General features: G+C 38.1%; 1 protein-coding gene across 3 annotated transcripts in view; it reads left to right on the top strand.

The window, feature by feature from the left end:
- The window catches only part of LOC122798067 (histone deacetylase 9-like), a 2,531,134-nt gene extending 2,510,887 nt beyond the window's left edge, over positions 1 to 20,247 (top strand). For all 3 annotated transcript variants that reach the window (XM_044066719.1, XM_044066720.1, XM_044066721.1), the window contains 2 exons: positions 2,770 to 2,987; positions 16,821 to 20,247. In XM_044066719.1, coding sequence (XP_043922654.1) covers positions 2,770 to 2,987; positions 16,821 to 17,144 — 542 coding nt within the window. In that variant the 3' untranslated portion in view covers positions 17,145 to 20,247. The remainder of the gene's footprint in view (positions 1 to 2,769; positions 2,988 to 16,820) is intronic.
- Positions 20,248 to 21,364: the final 1,117 nt, after the last annotated feature.

Below are 21,364 nucleotides of genomic sequence, written 5' to 3'. Positions count from 1 at the left end.
ATGAACCTATGAACTTGACTTTCCTACTGACATCTCAAGGTGGAGGTCTTTCGGCTTTTCTTGGTTAGGAGTCTCCACAGTGGCAGTGGATTTTTACAGTGCCGAGTTGCCAGCCCAACCTTCAAAGAAGGCACACCCATTCACACACTCACCTTCCTGCATGTCTTTAATATCACTCAACCATGGGAAGGACATGCAGACTTCACACAGTAGGCGCTCCAGCTGAGAATCGAACGGGAGAACCTCTTGCTGTGAGGTGACAATGCTAACCACTGCACCATCTCAAGGTGGAGGTATAAAACTAAAAATATTTTTGTTTTTGTTAATCCAATTTCATCAGCACAGCTTCCTATACCTGCTCTTTCTTATCTGACTCATTAATCTATCTGAACTGCAGAAGTGTATCACTTTCCTTTTCCATACATTAGTAACCTGTAAACAGTAATGCAATTACCTTGATGTTAATGCTCAAAGCAATTACTACGTAGAGACTGACTAAGTTTCTACAGTTCTGCTATGTAAGCAGTGCTTGCCTGCTAGCCAGTCCAGACTATGGCTTGCCATCCAGGAATGCAGCACCCCTCATCTCCTTGTACTTCACCCATTCTTCTTTTTCTGGAACTGCAGTCACATGCCAATTCTTTCTCTGTTTTTTTTTCCTCTTTATCAGTTAACTAAAAGCCAGACTTAGCCAGCTTTACGTGCAGACTAATAAATGTTTTGTTGTCCTGCTGTCCAGCGAAAGTGGCATCCACATAGTCATTAAGTAGCTCATTGCCTTAATTACCTCTGCTAGACACTTGCCTTGTTATTATTAAATGCTGAAACTACTGTCATTTGTAGACTTATGTCACTGCCATGAGTCAGTGTTATACAACAGCCTTCCCATTTTTCTGAACGGCACAGCGAAGTGCCTGGTATGGCATACTAGGTGCTTCATGGATTCACAGGTGTGTACTAGACTAATGAGAAACGGGGCTTTTTTAAGCCTAGCCATGCATCCCAGATTCTCCTGTGCTTTGTGTGATGGGCAGCACTGTGTAATGTGAGAGCACCACATGACACATTAAATAAATAAGGCAGCTCAGTACTGTACAACTTACCTTACTAGATAATTATATGTCGCTCTTTGGTATGGCATACTATACCTTAAGTATCTGCCTCACACTGTTGCATTGCTGTCTGTTGTCATGCCTGCCTGTGATTTGTTAAGGCATAATGATGTAAAGGGGGTCATTATCATATTGTGAATGATGAATGTATCTGCTGCTGTGTGAGTTCCCATTGGTGGGAGTGCAGCAACATTACTGTGTAGGGTCAAGACATTGCATTATGAATTAGCAGATTTGTCTGCACCATAAGAAATTCTGTTACGTGTAGTCATTTTTTTGTCTTGCAGTGGAGTTGTGGTAGTTTTTCTTTTTCTTTTTAGTGTACTGGTATAGTGCTCAGAACAGTACTCTGGGCAACATACTTGCAAGGAAAATGGATTCCTGGGCACAGGAGCACAGCACCATTGGTGGGTATATTGGTGCTGTCTCCTAGGTTACACAACTGGAACCAGCTGGAAGTCTAGTGTTGCTGGATATTTGAGTTGTGCATGCTGTCTGTGTGTGTGGGGGGATGACTTGCATATAATCTCTATACATGGATTGTCATGCTTACATAATGAGACAAGATCATGTGTATTCATTTTTTGGAACTGTTCCTGGCTTAGTTACAGATTTATTAAGCACAAATCTTGCTGTACTTTGCATCGACTTTAATAAATACCTCCTTCTCTTCATAAACTCCTTCAGTTTACCGTTACATCAATGGCCGCCATATAATTTTCAACATTAATTGCTTCACTATTGTATTCCATGAAGTTGGCTGACACTCCCAGAATTTCAGCAGTAGTGGAGCCCGTTCCTTCCTTTTTTTAACTTTCTCATTTGATTTTAGCACATTTGCCAAGTGACCTGTAATTTACACATTAATTTGTTATCTTCTAGAAACAAGAACTTTGATTTATTGTCAGTTTCTACAACTGTTTAGGAGTGTACAGAGAAGGTGCCATTCACCCTGAAGTATCATAAGATCATCTACATTCCCTACTATCTTTCATAAACACATAATGCAAAGTATACACCAATGATCTATCACTACCTTCCAATGTTCTCTTTAGAACCCTGAGTGCATGAGATTTGCTGACATCCAACTTTTGAATATTTTAACTTGTATATCCATAGGAAACAATGCTCTTGATTACTTTGTTCAGCAACCTCCCAGGACACAGAATACTGTTCCATCTCCCCACAGACCATTTTGATAATCTCAAAATACATTCTCATGATTCATAAACAAGTCCCTGCAAAGCTTTTTATCTTGTCCTTCATGCTTTAGGTCTTCTACCCCAATGATTTGGACCCGGTCATCTGAACCTTCTGTGGTGCACTGTGCAATATGTATCTCTGCATACCTGCCAGCCTACAACTACTGTCTTCCTTTCTGCCAGTGAGTCCTCTTACTGTGTGTGAACTTGTGCTGCCGAAACTAAAAATCAACTATAATTGTATCTGGTTTTCATATATATTATCAGTACATTCAACAGAACAAATGATTGCTCATGGTTATATGGTCATGTTGAAACTGTTTTTATCTGTTTCCATGTCAGGAAAATGTAATTTAAAGTATATATGGCATAATTTATGATAAACTAATGTTTTTCATAAGATGATGATGGTAGCACTGGTGATAGTAAATGATGTCATAATACTCATGTTCCAGGTGGGGTTCCAGTCCATTCTCAGTCACCTTTAGCAGCAAAAGAAGGGGGTTCATCCAGTCTCAGAAGTACGCACAAATTGCCCCGCCACAGGCCACTGCACAGGACGCAGTCAGCTCCACTTCCCCAAAGCACACTGGCCCAACTGGTCATTCAGCAGCAACACCAGCAGTTTTTGGAAAAACAGAAGCAATACCACCAGCAAATTCACATGAACAAAGTGAGTAATCCTGTAGCCATTTATTACTGCAAACATCCAAGTGATATCTTTCATTTAAAGACTTATTATTTTATGCTCAGCTTGGAAACTTGGCAGCTTGACTGTGTGTAACTAGTGATGGATACCAATTCAAAATACATGCATTTCCTTTTTGTTTTATGGAAATAACAGCTGTAAATTATTTTTTGGTCTTTGAACAGTCAGTCAGTCTGTATACCGATATGTAGAACATACACTTGCTTTTAATGAGAAACAATGAATTCATTAAGAAAATACCAGAGAACAATGGAGTAAATACCATAAGACAAATTTACATCCACAGGGAATATTGATTACTGACGTAAACAGTCATTTTGTTGGCCTTTAAAAATTAAGAGAAAAAAATCAGTTCTTTGTTAGGAGCTCTTGTTATTATCAGATTTCTTCTCACTTACAAAATGTGTGCAGATATTATTTTAATTCTTATTCCAGGATTTATAAAACAGCCTTGTAGGGAAACAGTGCTGATTGCACTGCATGTCTAATTGAAATTATTTTATTGGTACATACATGTTTCACCAACACCCAAGTTGTGACTTTAAGCAAGTCAGTTAACCACTTAGTGCACCTGGATTGTCCCTACAAAGGAATACTTCTGTCTAGTGGACTTACCTTTATAACAAATGTATAAGAAAGCCGTAATACACATTCTAGAAACAGAGTAAACATAGTATGGAATAGTAAACGGTGACCATGTAAAAATGGTGAAGTATCTATCAGACTGTACAATGTCCATGAGGGTGTATCTTAACACTCAACTCGATCAAGACAAACTTGATGCTGAAATACTGAGCACTTAATTCATATTGTTTTCTGAATAACCCCCTAAATGGCAAGACAAGCAAGACTGCTAGGGCTGTCACCAACTAGAAGAGATGTCAGTCCATTCACTGCAGTGTAGCTATCCTGAAACAACGGCAAAAACTTCTTATGGGAGATATAAGGGAAATGCAAATAAAACTTAGTAAGGAATACTTTAGAAGACTTAAATTAATTCTAAAAACAGAATTGACATCTACGATCAATATCCAGGCTATAAACATATTTGCTCTTCCTGTCCTAACTTACAGTTTTGGAATGACTGACTGGCCCCAAAACGTGTTGGATAAATTAGATAGGAAAACAAGAAAGGTGCTTCATGCTCACCAAATGATTTATAAAAATCATTGTATACCAAGATTGTATATTCCCCATTCTGAAGGAGGGATGGGCCTCCTTGAAATTGATTACATGTATAGATCTACAATCGTGGGACTCCACACATATCTGCTGACCTCACAAGGCCCAAATTTTGAAACATGAGGAGAATAAATCTAAGATGACATCATTGCTTAATTTAGCAGAAGCATATCAGTGCCAAGCAGGAATGGAAATCAAACCAGAAGTAGAAAAAATTAGGCGGCAACTGAATGTGCCAAAAAAACGAAAGAAAGAATATAAGGTGAAGGATAAGATGAGAAGGCAAGAAATGTGGAAAAAGCATAAATATAGTTGCAAGTATAGAAAACTTCTGGAAGAACCTCGTGTTGATCAGGAATGAATGTAGGAATGCTTAAGGAGAGGTGAATTCAAACCAAGAGATGAAAGGTTAATATTGGCAGCCCAAGATAGAGGGTTATGTACACACAGATTTACAAAGTCCATTGAATATGTGGGAGAAACAGACAAATTTAGGTTTTGTAAAAACACATTGGAAAAAAGTCACACACTTTGTTGCTGGTTGTGATATACTAATGCCAGAAGGACTGTATACTAAAAGGCATAATAATATGGCAAGACTGTTGCATTGGGGATTGTGCAAACATTACAGTATTGAAGTGGCTGAAAAACACTGGAAACGAGCCACAAAGCATCATAGAAAATGATGAAGTTTATATCACATGGGATCACCCATTACCAACAGTTCAAAAGGTAGATGCTAGAAAACTGGATATAGTGGTCCAAGAAAAGAAGACAAAAGTAGCAATGATCATTGAAATCTCCATACCCAGTGACTACAGTGTCTTGTGCACAGAGAGACACAAAGTCATAAAATATCAGGATCTGCAGGCAGATATGAGAGCAATATGGAAGAAAGATACCCAGACAGTTCCAATAGTAGCAGGAGCAACGGGTCTTATAAAAAAGAATCTACAATCATATTTAGATAGGTTACCAATCCATGTAACCTCGTACGGATTGCAGAAGGAGTCATTACTGGGCACATTGCGAGTGCTGTGAACAGCACTTTTGGCTGACATCAAAGCTTGAAACAATACTAATTTCATGAACTTTAATTGTACTTTGACTTAGGAATGGAGTCCATTCCCATCATGGTACTAGAAATCCAAAATACTTGGAGAAATTAAAAAAGAGATATCTGGCTGGTAGTGAAAAAATTTATCATCTAACAAAAGTTTGTTCTCGGGCAAGCTAGTGTAATGGTATCTACATTCTAACCTTTATCTTGTCCTTCACAGTCCGTGGACATCAACAACCTACCATAAGTCACACGACTTAAGGTCAACAGGGTGTACATGCCTCAGCAGCCTTGTCTAGATCCAGACCACTGACCTAATATAGTTGCTAATGTAAAATAGGGATCAGTATAAGTCTGGGATAACCAGGTCAAGGCTTTTGTAAATCACAAGACCCTGATTATGGCATGCAACACAGGGTATATCTACCACAAAGTGAATGAGGAACTTATTGGATCCTGTGATGTGTTCCATCACCAAATAAGTGGCTATAACGTGCTACTGAAATATCAAGCTCAATGTATATCCCTGTATGTGGGTATAAGAGGTCACAGCTGGATCAAAACTAAATCTGTTTGTAATAGAAATAAACTCTTTTACACAGGCTTCTGAGTCCTCATTAACACTGGTAATGAAATCAGACAGAACTGTCAATCTGCATGGCATTAGTGACAATAAGACAAAGTGGTCTAGACACTCCTGAAGGAACATTGATATATTAACAAGCTTGTGGTAGAAGAGCAGGTACTGGCAGTTTGCTTCTACACACAGAGATTCAATCAACAAAGCAAATACTGTGGTACAATGGCAGTATTACATTGTGTACAATAGCAGTATAACACTATGGTATAATAGCAGTATAACAGTATGGTATAATAGAGTAAGAAAAAAAAAATATATATATAGCCTCGTTTCCCACCTTTTCTGAATGAGAATAGTCCTGAATTCAGGTTTTGCTGTATTCTGGGCTTTGGTACAAGTTCCTGTGTTGCCCATATCCTTACTTGGATAGGAGGAAGCTTCTCTGTTCACCAGTGAGAGTGGGGAGCTTTGAGCAGCCTATCTGTCCCCGAAGGAGTGGTCTCAGCCCAGAAACTAGTTGTTTATTGGCCGTTTTGGGCTAATTCCTAGCTCTTTCAAGTTCCCTGCTTTAAAACCCGCTTTAGCTTGGTTTTGCGCGATCTTGCGCATAGCGCAGCATCGGGCAGTGCCGCTTAAACAGGTTTAAACTATTCCCGGCTCCACAAAGTCTGCTCTTCACTTTTTCCCTTAGAACTGTTCTAAATCTCAAAGTAAGCACTCTATTATCGTCTAAAGCCATGCACTTGCGCTTATAAGTAAACTTATAAGTAAACACTAATAAACTAAAGCACTACACCCTCTTATACTCCTTATAAGTACTTGGCTCCCTATTGGTCCTTTCTGAGCAGTCAAAAAAGCAGTTCCTTATACTATTCTGGCATGTCCAAAAGTCAGTTTCGGGTTTACTCTCCAGTCCAGCTGGTGAATCTGGGAATCTTGAGGCAATGCTACAACTGCCTTATGTACACAGACCACCCTCTCCTCCTCCCAACAAGCTCAAATATATGTGAGAGATGCAACTATATAGCCAAACTGGAGGCTGAGCTCTCTCAACCCAGTACTGGCACAGTCAGTCAGGAGGAGAAGGTAACCACACACACCACAATTCCAGTCTCACATAGACCTATCACATCAGTAAACTAAACACATAAACACACAAAAACATACTCGGAGGTTCTAAATAAAAATCTGCCAAAGCAGCAGAGACCTCCAAAGCAGACATTCAAGCAACCGCTAACCCACAACAATACCCACGTATCACATAGTTCACAAAGTCAGTGTGCCACACAGTCACAGTCCATAAGGCTAAGCAACACACCTAATACATGTGTATTAGGTGACTCTGTTGTCAGACACACTGACGTCCCACTCACCAGACTGAACAAGGAGAAGGTCACTGTAGGCTGCCTGTTGGGTGTCAGGATCCGCCACATACCACAAGCACTCAGGTCACTCCAAAGCAAGTACAAATACGACTCCGTCATTGTCCATGCTGGTGTGAATGACCTGAGACGTACCTCCCTGGACTACATGAAAAGAGACATAGAGGAGCTCTCTGATCATGTAGCCCAGGCCGGTATGACCCTGACCTTCAGTAGCATCTTGCCCTCACCAAGAATGATGCCACAGTATAAAGACAAAATGATTAATTTTAACAATTGGCTAAAGTATTGGTGTCATTCAAAGGGGATCCAGTGTCTGTCAGCCTGGGACAACATGCTTAACAAGCCACGTTGCTTCGCTAGGGACGGCTTGCACCTGTCACCCCTGGGCTTTTGAATACTGGCTAAGGCTCTTGCCACCCCCATAGTGCCTTTTTTAGGCAAGGCTCAAAAGACAAACCCACCTCCATAGACAACACAAGGAAAAAAAACTAAGGGTAATGCTGCTCAACGCCAGAAGTCTAAACCCCAAGATGCATGCACTCGAGGCTCTCCTCAGTATGGAGAATATTGATATCTGTGCAGTAACAGAAACCTGGTTCAAGGCTCCCGACGGCACCCCCGCACTACCAGGTTATACCTCATACCATGCTTTTCGGCCCCAAAACTCAGACCGAACCACAAAAGGAGGGGGAGTATCCATATTCATCAAAGATACCCACACCTCCAGGTTAGTGGCACTGCATAAACCCTCGGAGACCATCCATGTGCAACTAACAGTGGGCAAAACTGCTTTTCAGTTTGTAGCCTGCTACAGACCACCCTCCCAAACTCAGAAACCCCACACAGCTTTCCTGAGAACACTGGAGAATATGAAGGTCTCTCCAAACACCATAATATTGGGTGACTTCAACTAACCAAACATTGACTGGGAAAACTCCTCAAGCCCCAACACCCTCGCCCAACAGTTCCTAGAATTTATAAACTCAAATGCTATGGAACAACTGGTCACCACTCCCACAAGAGGGGAAAACATATTGGACCTGGTCATCACCAACATGGGGACTCTATGTTCCACACCAGAGGTATACCCTCATTGGTAAGATCAGACCATAAATTAATCTCACTGGACATTCATATCCCATCCCTACCCCCAGCCAAGGAAACCACGGTGAAGAATTTCTCAAAAGCAAACTTCACACTGCTCAAAACTGAGGTGGAATCCTTCAAAGCCCCTGGGCCAATGGAAAATACTGCCCAAACTGCATTATCATTTACAAATGCATTCTATGGACACCTACAGGAATGCATGGATCGTGCTATCCCAAATAAAACCAAGACTCACTCCTCCAAAGGCAGGAGACCTGTCTGGTGGACCCCGGCCATAAATAAGTTATACAACAGAAGGAGGAAGCTACTACATGATAGAGCAAAATCCCAAAAAGGGAAGGCATCTCTGATCAGTACTAGCAAGAAACTACGATCCCTCATAAAATAATCTAAGGCCAGCTTCGAAAGAAAAATTGCACAAGGCGCTAAAGATAATCACAAGGCCTTCTTTAGTTATGTCAGAAATCTTGGTGGAAACTCCCAGATATGCTTTCAGTTAGTGCAAAATGACAATAAATACACTGATCCCACAGACATTGCCAGCATCCTGGCAGACAGGTTCAGTGGAAACTTCTCCCCCCCTTCCCCCCGAAAGAGCAAATGTCTATCCCAACAGAATGTAGCCTCCCTGACATCACAGATGCACAGGTGAGAGCTGCCCTCCCCAAAGCAAAAAACACAGCATCAATGGGACTGGACGGTGTCCCGGGCTGCATCCTACACGAGCTCCAAGAAGAAGTGAACCCTCACATAAAGTCACTGTTTAATCTCAGCCTTACTACAGGATATGTACCCAAGGAATGGTGTACAGCAACAGTGGTCCCGCTCCACAAAGGTGGTGCCACAACGGACCCCGGAAACTATCGCCCTATAAGCCTGACTAGTCTGGTCTACAAAGCTATGGAGCGCATCATCATGGAACTCATAAACAAAGACATTGGGAATCTCCAGACACTGGATCCTACCCAATTCGGCTTTGTTAAGGGCAGATCGTGCCTCTTGAACCTGGTCGACTGAAACAGTTACCAAGGCCATAGATGAAGGTAAGGTAATCCACACAGCCTACCTGGACCCCACAAAAGCCTTTGACACAATACCCCACTCGGGCATCATAAGTAAGCTCACCAGCCTAAATATCAACCACTATGTCACAAGATGGGTTGCAAACTGACTCAGGGATAGAACCCACATGGTCAGAATTGCAGGTGTCACGTCAGACTCTAAACCAGTTACAAGTGACGTCCCACAAGGCTCAGTCCTGGGACCTCTTTTGTTCGGTATATATTTCTCTGAGGTACAGGCTAACACGGGAGGACTATGGGTGATCAAGTTCGCAGATGACTGAAAACTGGGTGCCATAATCGACTCTCCGGCTGACACAAGCATACTCCAAAGGGGTCTCACAGAGATGGATAACTGGTGCCAGAGCCATGGCCTGAAGCTAAATGCCAAAAAGTGCATAGTCATCCCCTTTGGGAAAAACAATGTGCCCACAAATTACCACAAAGGTGGTAATCCATTAAGTACGGAAGAAGTAATTAGGGATTTGGGGACCCAAGTAGATAGTAATCTCTCCTTTGACAATCACGTTGCCAAAGTGGTTAGAAAGACCTTCTATATAGTCCACCTTATCACGAAAGGGTTCACATCTAGATCAAGAGATGTCATTGTGCCTCTCTACTCATCACTCATCAGGCCCATAATTGAATACAATGCCCCATTTGGGATGTACCTTACCCGACACCTGCAGCAACTGGAAAGACCCCAGAAGTACCTCACCAAGAGGATCAAGGGACTCAAACAGATGCCCTATGCAGTTCGGCTAAAGAAACTCCAGCTCTACTCAGTTGCTTACTGCCTACTCAGAGGTGATCTATGCCTGACGTATAAAGCTATGTCCAACCCAGAATTAATGGACATGCTCCACCTCAGGAAATCCAAATCCCTTAGAGCTACATGCTCCAGGGACTTAAACCTCAGCACAGAAATCAATAGGACATGCTGGAGGGACAGATTCATATCCCAGAGGCTCCCCTCGCTCTGGAACAAAATCCCAACCCATGTTAGGCAGAGCCCCTCACTGACCCTTTTCAAGAGAAATATTGACGAGTGGATGGGAGATCATAAGTTTACCCCTGGGATCTCTTCTGTGTCCCTGCTTGACAGAGGCACAGTCAACTAATCTAAAAGGGTGGCGAAAGCCAAACACATTCTGGCTAGGCTTATAAATGCCCTAGGGCAGAAAGCCTAGTATCAACCTATGAACTTATGAACCTATAACACTATGTTATAATAGCAGTATAACACTATGGTATAATAGCAGTATAACGCTATGGTATAATAGCAGTATAACACTATGGTATAATAGCAGTATAACAATATGTACAATAGTAGTGGTGGGAGGTTGGCATAATGGTTAAGGTGTTTACCTTACAGACACAAGGTGCAGGGTTTCATTCTCACATGGAGTAACTGGCTAGGCTTAAAATGGCCTACAAGGGCAGTTAGCTTAGTACTAATCTATGAACCTATGAGCAGTATAACACTATGGTATAATAACAGTATAACACTATGGTATAATAGCAGTATAACACTACGGTAAAATAGCAGTATAACACTACGGTATAATAGCAGTATAAAACTCCAGTATAATAGCAGTATAACACTACGGTATAATAGCAGTATAACACTATGGTATAATAGCAGTATAACACTATGGTATAATAGCAGTATAATAACACTACGGTATAATAGCAGTATAACACTACGGTATAATAGCAGTATAACACTATGGTATAATAGCATTATAACACTATGGTATAATAGCAGTATAACACTACGGTATAATAGCAGTATAACACTACGGTATAATAGCAGTATAATAACACTACGGTATAATAGCAGTATAACACTATGGTATAATAGCAGTATAACACTACGGTATAATAGCAGTATAACACTACGGTAAAATAGCAGTATAACACTATGGTATAATAGCAGTATAACACTATGGTATAATAGCAGTATAACACTACGGTATAATAGCAGTATAACACTATGGTATAATAGCAGTATAACACTATGGTATAATAGCAGTATAACACTATGGTATAATAGCAGTATAACACTACGGTATAATAGCAGTATAACACTACGATATAATAGTAGTATAACACTATGATATGATAGCAGTATAACACTACAGTATAATAGCAGTATAACACTACGGTATAATAGCAGTATAACACTACGGTATAATAGCAGTATAACACTATGGTATAATAGCAGTATAACACTATGGTATAATAGCAGTATAACACTACGGTATAATAGCAGTATAACACTATGGTATAATAGCAGTATAACACTATGGTATAATAGCAGTATAACACTACAGTATAATAGCAGTATAACACTATGGTATAATAGCAGTATAACACTATGATATGATAGCAGTATAACACTACAGTATAATAGCAGTATAACACTATGGTATAATAGCAGTATAACACTATGGTATAATAGCAGTATAACACTATGGTATAATAGCAGTATAACACTATGGTATAATAGCAGTATAACACTATGGTATAATAGCAGTATAACACTATGGTATAATAGCAGTATAACACTACGGTATAATAGCAGTATAACACTACGGTAAAATAGCAGTATAACACTGTGGTAAAACAGCAGTCTAACACTATGGTATAATAGCAGTCTAACACTATGGTATAATAGCAGTATAACACTACGATATGATAGCAGTATAACACTACAGTATAATAGCAGTATAACACTACAGTATAATAGCAGTATAACACTATGGTATAATAGCAGTATAACACTACGGTATAATAGCAGTATAACACTATGGTATAATAGCAGTATAACACTATGGTATAATAGCAGTATAACACTACGGTATAATAGCAGTATAACACTATGGTATAATAGCAGTATAACACTACGGTATAATAGCAGTATAACACTACGGTATAATAGCAGTATAACACTATGGTATAATAGCAGTATAACACTATGGTATAATAGCAGTATAACACTATGGTGTAATAGCAGTATAACACTATGGTATAATAGCAGTATAACACTACTGTATAATAGCAGTATACTGCTGTGGTATAACCGCAGTGTGTTATGCTTAGATGAGGCTCACATTTGGAATTACTTCTGCCTGGCTTTGGAATTTGGTCATTCAGAACTCCCTTTCCTGAACAAACTGTGCTAGGTGTGTGTAAATCCCTGTGAAAAGCACACTGGATACTGTATACTACTGTAGATTTTACTTAAAATCCTCTGTCCTTCACGGGTAATGTCTATCAGCAGACCAGCCTTATATTATTAATGATGCCAGTGAGTGCACTGCTGTGCTTTGTTGTAGGTGTAGACTGGTCTGTTTGCTTGTATGACATTGTAATATTGTAGTGTCAATCAATCATAAGGCAGTGGTTGAGTCAAAACTGTTATATTTTGGCCAAAGGCATATATATATTTTTTATAAGCCTCCATAAATAAGCAGCTTCTACCACTCCCTATCCCTGTAACTGACACCTTATATTCCTCTTCATTTATTACCCTTTGTCCCCATCTGCCATGGAGGGCATAACAGACTCTCCTTTCAACACCATATCTCACTGGTTGTTAGAAAACCCTTGTACCTTCCATGGCTTATCCATCATGGCATCTCACCAAGGTCCATAGAAGTTATAGTTCCATTTCTTTATCACTTATTAAACCTATCATTGAATAAAATGCACCCTTTCATATGTACCTCACCAAGCACCTAAACCCGCTTGAGGGACCACATCATTTCCTTACCTAAAAGATCTCAGGTCTTAGAACCCTTAGTTACTCTGATAGTCTAACAGCTCTGTTGATCTACTCTCAAGGGATGATCTGTGCTTAGCCTACCATGCCACGAACAATCTGCACTCTTTGAACTCCTTCACCTAAACATAACAAGTGACAAACAACAGTTCCATAGATCAAAAACACAACTATCACATCAGCACCAGATGGCACAGCAGGTACCTAACTCAGCAGATATTACTTTAATTCTTACACCAGGATTTGTAAAACAACCTTGTAATAGGCTGCCCTTACCTGTCAAGCAGAGTATTTCCCTAGAAACCTTTAAAACCAGTCTGGGTGACTGGATAGGTGATCACAAATTTTTACCAGGAATATGTCAAGAAAGTCTACTTAATGGGGCGGCACTGCTAGTTTCCCGGCAGTACTAGGTGGTGTAGTTGTGCTTCTTGATGGTCTTTTTTGGCCATTGGCTTAGGGAAAAACTATGAGCCTATGACACCTCATATTTTTATTTGTTAACCAGTTGACAACACTGAAACACATAGATTTCAGACTCAACCATGGAGCCTATCTGATTAAGTAAATTACTCAAAGTCAAACAGTAGACAAATGGAAGTGTAAGGAATCACACTCTGGACTACAGAAGGTTATTTGTTAACAGCTTATATCCTTAATCTTATGCACTAACTACTAGATATTTTCTACCCTGAATGACTGGGATGCTGGTTTGCATGCCAGTCTGTGACCTACAGTCATCATTTCAAATTTTGTGCAGTTTATATAGTCCTTTTGCTAAAGACACATCCTGTTATCACAAGGGGTAATATTTCCATTTTGGACAGATTATTTGGTTATACATGCAACTGATGATAATGTATGGCAAAGTTTTGGTACTGTAATTAGAGATCTCATCCTCTACAGTGCTTGCATTCCTGCCATGGAGTGATGTAACAGTTACATTCTGACTACTGCATAACAAGGCCAGCAGTGAATTATGGGTGCTTATTGTCTGGTTAGCCGAGACAGCCATGGCAAGCTAGGTGACATAGCCTAAGTACTGCACTGTGACATCGCTTATTTTTCACCAGACATCAGATGAGCTACCCAGGATTCTGAAATTCACTGTAGCCTTGCTTTAGAAGTTGAAAACCATTTTTACTACATGCCCGTGTCCTTCCCAAATGTATGATGGGCTTCACTGTCACTGAGCCAGCAGCCAGGAGTACTGCACAGCAGGACATGTGTGTAGGTAGCCAGACGATAGCCTTGTGGTTTACACAAAAAACAGTGTTTGCAAGGCATCCAGATACTACTTCTGACTAAACAGAAACACAAGCTCGAGGGCTGTTACTGCCATTCAGCACAGCTTCTAATGTCTTAAGTACACCATCCCTGCCCACACCACACTGAAGGCACACCAGCTAAGAATCAAAATGGAGAATCTCTTGCTGAGAGGTATCAGTGATACCCACTGCATCACTATGAAAGCAGTTATGATTTAAAGATCAAAGGTTTCATTAACTGTACCTACCTCAGTCAAATCCATTGTGTGAGCTGGTAAAGGAGAATGATTTAAATGTAGCAGCATAAACATATGCAACATGAAGATATTTTTCACAGCTGGTTACCAAAGGAAACAGTTTAGGGCATTGCCACAATTCTGCAGGTGCTGGCCTAGAAAAATAAACCTTGCTATCATGTTTGATGCCCTTGTAGTCTTTGTTTATTACAAAGTACTAGAGCTGAGCATGAAAATAATTTCTTTATTTTAGTATTCTGAGTATCTGTAAATTTTCTCAAAATAGCAAAAAGTGACAGATAGTACACCTAACCATGAGAAATTATTTTATAAATCTGTGTGATTTTTTTTTTGTGTGTTTCTAGAGTAAGCAGACATTCTGGACTCAATGCGAAACAGTGTTAACCCATAATGAATAGTACCCATTTAAAAAAAATAGTATTTTACAGGAGGAAACTACCAGATAGTTAAATAAAAACATTTTCCATTCCACACACACTTCCCCGTATTATTTATACTTTAATCCCAGGATCACATCATCGTAGAGTTAAATATTAACTGTGATATTTGAGAGTATTAATCTTATTCATTTTAGTTTACTTTCTTAAGTAGTAACTTTGTCCAGGTAATATCTTTTTTGAAATCTGGTGTGATATTTTTCTCTCCCAAGGATGTTAAATGCAATTGTAAAACTTTGCATTTAAAATTAATATTTATAGAACATCCTTAATTATAATTCCCACGTACCTGTCTGTAAAAAGTATACATCTCAACTGTACACATTTTCACAGAATGTCCAGATTTTTGACTCATATTTTAGGTCCACTTTTCATAAAATTGTGGTTTTCTGACAAATTACTGGCAAATCATTAAAGACTAAAGTTAGAAAATAATGGCAGACATTTGAGTTTTAGACTTCACACCCTTCAGAAAATTCATGCTAATGCAAAACCTGTTAGTCTGTCAACTTTCTAAGTTTGCAAGAGCAATATTAAAAAATGTCCCACTTTTAGTAATGGCTTTGTCCAGATTGGTTGAGAGGTACGGAAAAGAGTAGAGCTGTGTGATTATTAAATTCTGTCAGAAGTGAGCTATTTTTTGTGACCAGTTATTACATGTTTATAAGTCTGCAGGTCTGCCTTCATGTATTATGATTATGTAATAGTTTAAAACCGTTATTTGCTGTGATTGGCACGCATTTGTAATCAAAATGTATGAATGGTTAGTTTGATCATTATTATAAACTGTAAATTGCTTGAAGAACTAATAGAATTCTAGCAAATAAAAGTGACAATAAATAGATATAATTATAATAAATATTTGTCCCTAAAGCTTATCCTTTTTACTTTATTTTGTTTGGTCATACTTCTCTGATAATATCATACCTGATATGCTATTACCATTTCATTTGCAATAAATGTGCATGCCAGCTACAAAATTTATTAACACTGTAAGCATGTTACCATTTCATGATGTCATCAAATAAAGACTTGGTCTCTGATTTTTTTTGTTAATCATTGAGATAGCAATACTGAATATATAATAGAAAACATACCATTCCTGATAATATGAGATGAACCATTTTTAAATAAACCCCAGGATTCGATAACACCTACATAACTCACACCTTCTTCCTCCTAATTTTAGTTTTCCTACTGATATTCTTGCAGTTTTAAATAATGACAGGGATTCAGAAAGGTTACCACAAAGTGTTGACTAGATGTACACTTGCTGTAATATTTCTGCGTGACTAGAAAGCACAAAACATGTGATAAGAATTTTCTTGTATACATATCTTGTACACTTAATGTAGGCTTTATTGAATCTGGCTCAAAGAATCAAACTATACCTTAGAAGATACAATAGTTGGTCACTTAGAAAAAATAAAACTGTTTCAAATCAATGTGTAAAAAACATATGAAAATTGGGTTAAACACCTGTAGGACAGGATGAATGTTAATCTGTGGAATTCTTCTATTTTAAGTGAGACAATTACATTTCTGGCAAGTGTTAGATTAAACATATCAGTTAGCACCAGTGTATGTTTATCTGCTAAGGAGAAGATGTAGCCCACCTATCATTACATTTCACGTCTACCTCTTTTGCTTAGTGTGGTTCTCTTTTATTGCAGATGCTTTCCAAATCCATTGAACAGCTTCGCCAACCTGAGCGATACCTGGCTGAAGCAGAGGAGGAGGAGATACCCAAAGAAGAACAGCAAGACCAGGGAGATGAAGGGGTTCCATGTAGCCACAGCTGCATCAGGAGAAATAGGCATTTTACTATTGGGGATGAGAGCACAGAAAGACTGCTGAGTCCTGTGAAGGTAAAAGAAGAGCCCCCTGATACAGACGAGGAGACACCACCAATGGATACTGGTGAAAAAACTGCATTTGTACAGCAGGTTATAAGCAAGGATTTGGCCCCTGGCTTTGTGATCAAGGTGATCATATGAGGTGTAAAGCATTATTAGGACTTCCCATCAAGCTCTAGTCTGATGAAGTTCTAGCAGTATCAAGGGAATGGTCAGCTATGTTCGGTTGTCATGGCACCTTGTTGGTCATGTTACATTTTCTTTGCATTTATGCTCATATGGTCATTGTCACATCATAAATTTCTGACTCCAGGACCAGAATACCTTACCTCTTACATTTATTTCATTTCATACAGACAAAAAAGCTGTCATTTCCCGTGCAAACAGAATGGTCATTTAGCCATACATCTAATTATTTTTCTTGTCAATAACTCATCTGTCACACAACGGAGACCCATGTCATATTACTGTTGAAATTAAAGGGATCAGCGATAACTGAAGAACTGTTTCAGGCCTTTCTACTGGAGTATTTATATGCACAGACTTTTCATGCTCTTCAGTATGTCAGCACAAGCCACAGCTGTCTTCATTTTAACTTACAAGTATGTAAGGTACTAAAAATGAGTGCATAGCACTGTCAAATATGGGTATTTTTTGTTATGAAATATATTTTGCCTAGCACTGTACTAGTGCTTTGTATGGGTTGTGTAGTGAGCACACATTTGAAGGTACTCCAATTTAAAGTGAATGTGTGGAACTTTGGATTGAACAGCTGCAAGACAGAACTATTTCTAACCTTGGAAGTGCTACAGTTTGCAGCTTTGACTTTGTTTTTTAAGTCAGATTTATTTGCCTATACTAAGTGCTTCTCTGAAAGAAGTAAGAGACATTGTTAACAAAGATCACATGGTCAAAACTGTTCTTGTGACTCTGTACATAACTAAGAACAAATAGTCACAGCAAGTTTGTACTAAGTCCATATTTGTCACTCAGATTAAGAAAACTGTGATTCATTTTTACAAACTTTTATTTATCTTTGATGTTACTGTCTTATAAATTTAATTATACATGATAAAATCAAGATTCTGTCCTATTTGCTCAGCATTTCCAAATATTGCTACTCTTTCAGGAAAATCTAATACAGGTAAATACAGTCTTGTCAAAAAAACAATGGATGTTTGTAATAAAAATGTTAAGAAGCAGAATGTCAAATTAGCCAATCAAAGCTTTGTCAAATTTTGTTAAGTTTCTGCTGTTCCTGTGCAGAAAAAAATGACATCATAAGATGAACAGGAAATGTCTTATGGAAATGGGAAGTCCCAAGTAATTCATTTACTAAGGAATGCAACAGAAATGACTAATGAGTGATTCTCTGCTTTCCCAAAAAAAAAAAAAAAAAATCTATGAAATTATTTATTGTCAAAGAAAACAACATTAGTATGGAAATTGTTGGAGAAGCTGTTCTGTGAAGCGTTTCCTTCATCGACACATTTAATTTTTGTGTCTTTTACTGATTTATGTAACATAGTTTAATCGTGCTTTGCAATCATGTCTTTTAAATTCGGAAACCTAAATGTTGTCCTCTAAGTAAATATTGTATATTTAATTTACACTTTTACATTTAAATGTAATTATATATAAGTTATAGTAACCCCTAAAATTAATTTATTTTGGCAAATGTAGTATGGTCACAAACGTTTTGAACTGTGAAAAATAAACGTGCTCGCAAAAAATGATAAATTATTATTAAAGATATTATACAGCTTTTACAATAAGTTTATCCAAGAAATTCTAGAAGATCAAAACAACAATGGCAACATTACAGATTTCCACAAGAACAAGGCAGCTCATAAGTAAGTTTAGAAATGTATTCATTTGTTCCATATTTAAAACAGCAGTGCAACAGAAACCCACGTGCCTTCTGTTTGTACCTATAAATACATTATTTCTATATATTTTCCTGGAAATTACAGCTATGTTCAGGTGGGGCAAAATACTGCAGAGTTAATTAGTTTTATGCGCGCATTTAATTTATGTGATGAATAAAATGGGTGCTGCATAAGAATGTATCTGTGAAGGGAATGATAATGCTGTTCCTAGTTTTAGTCGAACTGCTGGTTTTAGAATTTATTGTTGTGCTGCTGGTTTTAAGTGTCGAGTACATCAGACTTGCAGACAAAACGTTGTCTTTTCTTTTATAAATCTTCTTATTTAGTGCTGCTAATTGTTCAGAAGAGACCTTTATACTCTACTATAGCATTGCCCTCTTAAAATTTTGACTTTGTATGATGGGACCACTTCTTGCAGATATTGGCTTTTTGTCCCTTCATGCTTGTTTTAGATATTCATATTGTAGAAATCCTCACTTTTAGCCAGGGAAACTGTTACACCTATAATGTTGGTTCCAAGGTAGGTAGCATGAGTGCATGTCAATGCTGCATGCGAGTGCTACTTCCAAATGAGCATGCCGCCAAATAAAAGAAGATGCTGTTAGCATGAGCAGAGTTAGCTGACAGTATAGAATGTCCAATAAGACAGTCTCTTGGGCTGTGCTGAGAATGACACATTGCTATACATTTTTGTCAGTCAGCCATCTCCATAGTTCAACATGGTACAATTTTAGAAGACCTTAATACTGTCTGTTTCCATTGTCATTCTGGTATACTGTGTTCATACATGGCTACATAATATAATTACTGTCTTTAACAATGTCATTTTTACTCTTTCCATACCATATAAATTCATAGTTAAAGATAGTATAATATCTGCTTGTTATGAACATTTCAAGTCATACTTAAAAAAAAAAAAAAAAAGACTTCTGGAAAGAAATTACCTGTCTTTAACAAATGGACATGGACTGAAACCTGCTTACAGCCATTTCTAATTCAGGAGTAAACTACTGGAGTTCTTACAAATAAATTTCATCTTAGATATAAAAGGTAATCTGAGAGATACAGCTAAAGCAGAGCATTTATTTTATAATTTCATAACCTCTGTAGGTGACCATTAATACTGAGAAAGCCTTTCTTTGGGAGTTGTTGAGTTACAGTGATATAGTCATTTCTAACTCTGATACTTGTCTTCTGTATTTTGTTGTGTATATATATATATGAATATTATTTACACCCCATAAGGGGTGCACTTGTTTTGTGCTGTAAATATATTATGTTTGTATGTGTTCTCTTTTTTGTGTCCTGTTGTCTGTTTCTTTCTCTAATAAAGTTTATAAAATATTTTGACTCAATCACTGGGTTTTGTGTGCATTATGATTTACTTGTGTTTATTTTTATGTTGGAAAGTGCCAACAGAAGTTCCAGATTATATGAACTCTATTCATATTGTAATCACTAAAATGTTGTCTTTCCAGTAGATGTGTGGCACAAATTTATCTTGAAATCATCATTTTTGGCAGTGGAGTACAGAATTATTGCATTTTGTTGTAACAAAGGGATAGTAAAGGAAAAATGAAGACTCACATAAGCAGGTGAACATCATTTCTGGCTTGTATGTACTTCCAAATATTAGTTTATTTTTATTATGTTATATTATTATGTTGTGTTATAATCCTAACATGTATATTGAAAGGTGTGCTTCATCTCTCCCTGTTTGTACTAAAGAAAGTTTGATGTCTTCCTCCTCAGTATATTTATCTGATTAACAGTAAGTAATAAATAAAGACATCTGCAAAGTTATCAACTTGTCTTAGATTACCACCCCTAACAAAATTAGAATGTGAAATAAAATGTCATAGTTTTGCAAACTTAGGCTGTATAATTTATGTCAAGCTCAAACACTGTATCAGAGATCATAAATGCTTGTTTGTGTTAAAATATAACTTGCATCGACAATCACAAGTTCACCAACTTAACAGACCTGCCTCTACCTGGGGTCTTAAACTCAAATAACTACTGGTGCTGTATGAAGACTAGAAAACTTAGGCAAGGGCCACAGACTCCAAGACAAAAAAGTTAGGCATGATAACTAGAACAGTACTGTAGTCACTTCCCTCATCTATAATAATGCTGGGTTTGAGAGCTGCTTGAAGTCAAAGGGCCATGAGTTTGAGATCCAAGCTCTATAAACATTCTAAATTATTATTAGTGTAACATAAATATACAACATATGCTTACAAGAAAACATGCGTTTATCTATTCATATTTTGATCACTAAAATGTAATCTTTCCAGCAGTTCTGTGGCACAGGTTTCTCTTGTCATTATCAACTTTTGGCAGTGCCTGCTAGTCAGAACAGTAAACAAAAAAAGTGTCACTGTCCCAATGCATGTCCAATTGAACAGCCAATGTTCTTTTAAGTAAAGATTGAATTATACTCTACTATTTACAAATACAATACTCAGGTGA

The sequence above is a fragment of the Protopterus annectens genome, chromosome 3.part1 (genome assembly GCF_019279795.1).
Source record: "Protopterus annectens isolate FY-2018-M chromosome 3.part1, PAN1.0, whole genome shotgun sequence".
Lineage (NCBI taxonomy): Eukaryota > Metazoa > Chordata > Ceratodontiformes > Protopteridae > Protopterus > Protopterus annectens.
This window is presented reverse-complemented; position numbering and strand designations above follow the sequence as displayed.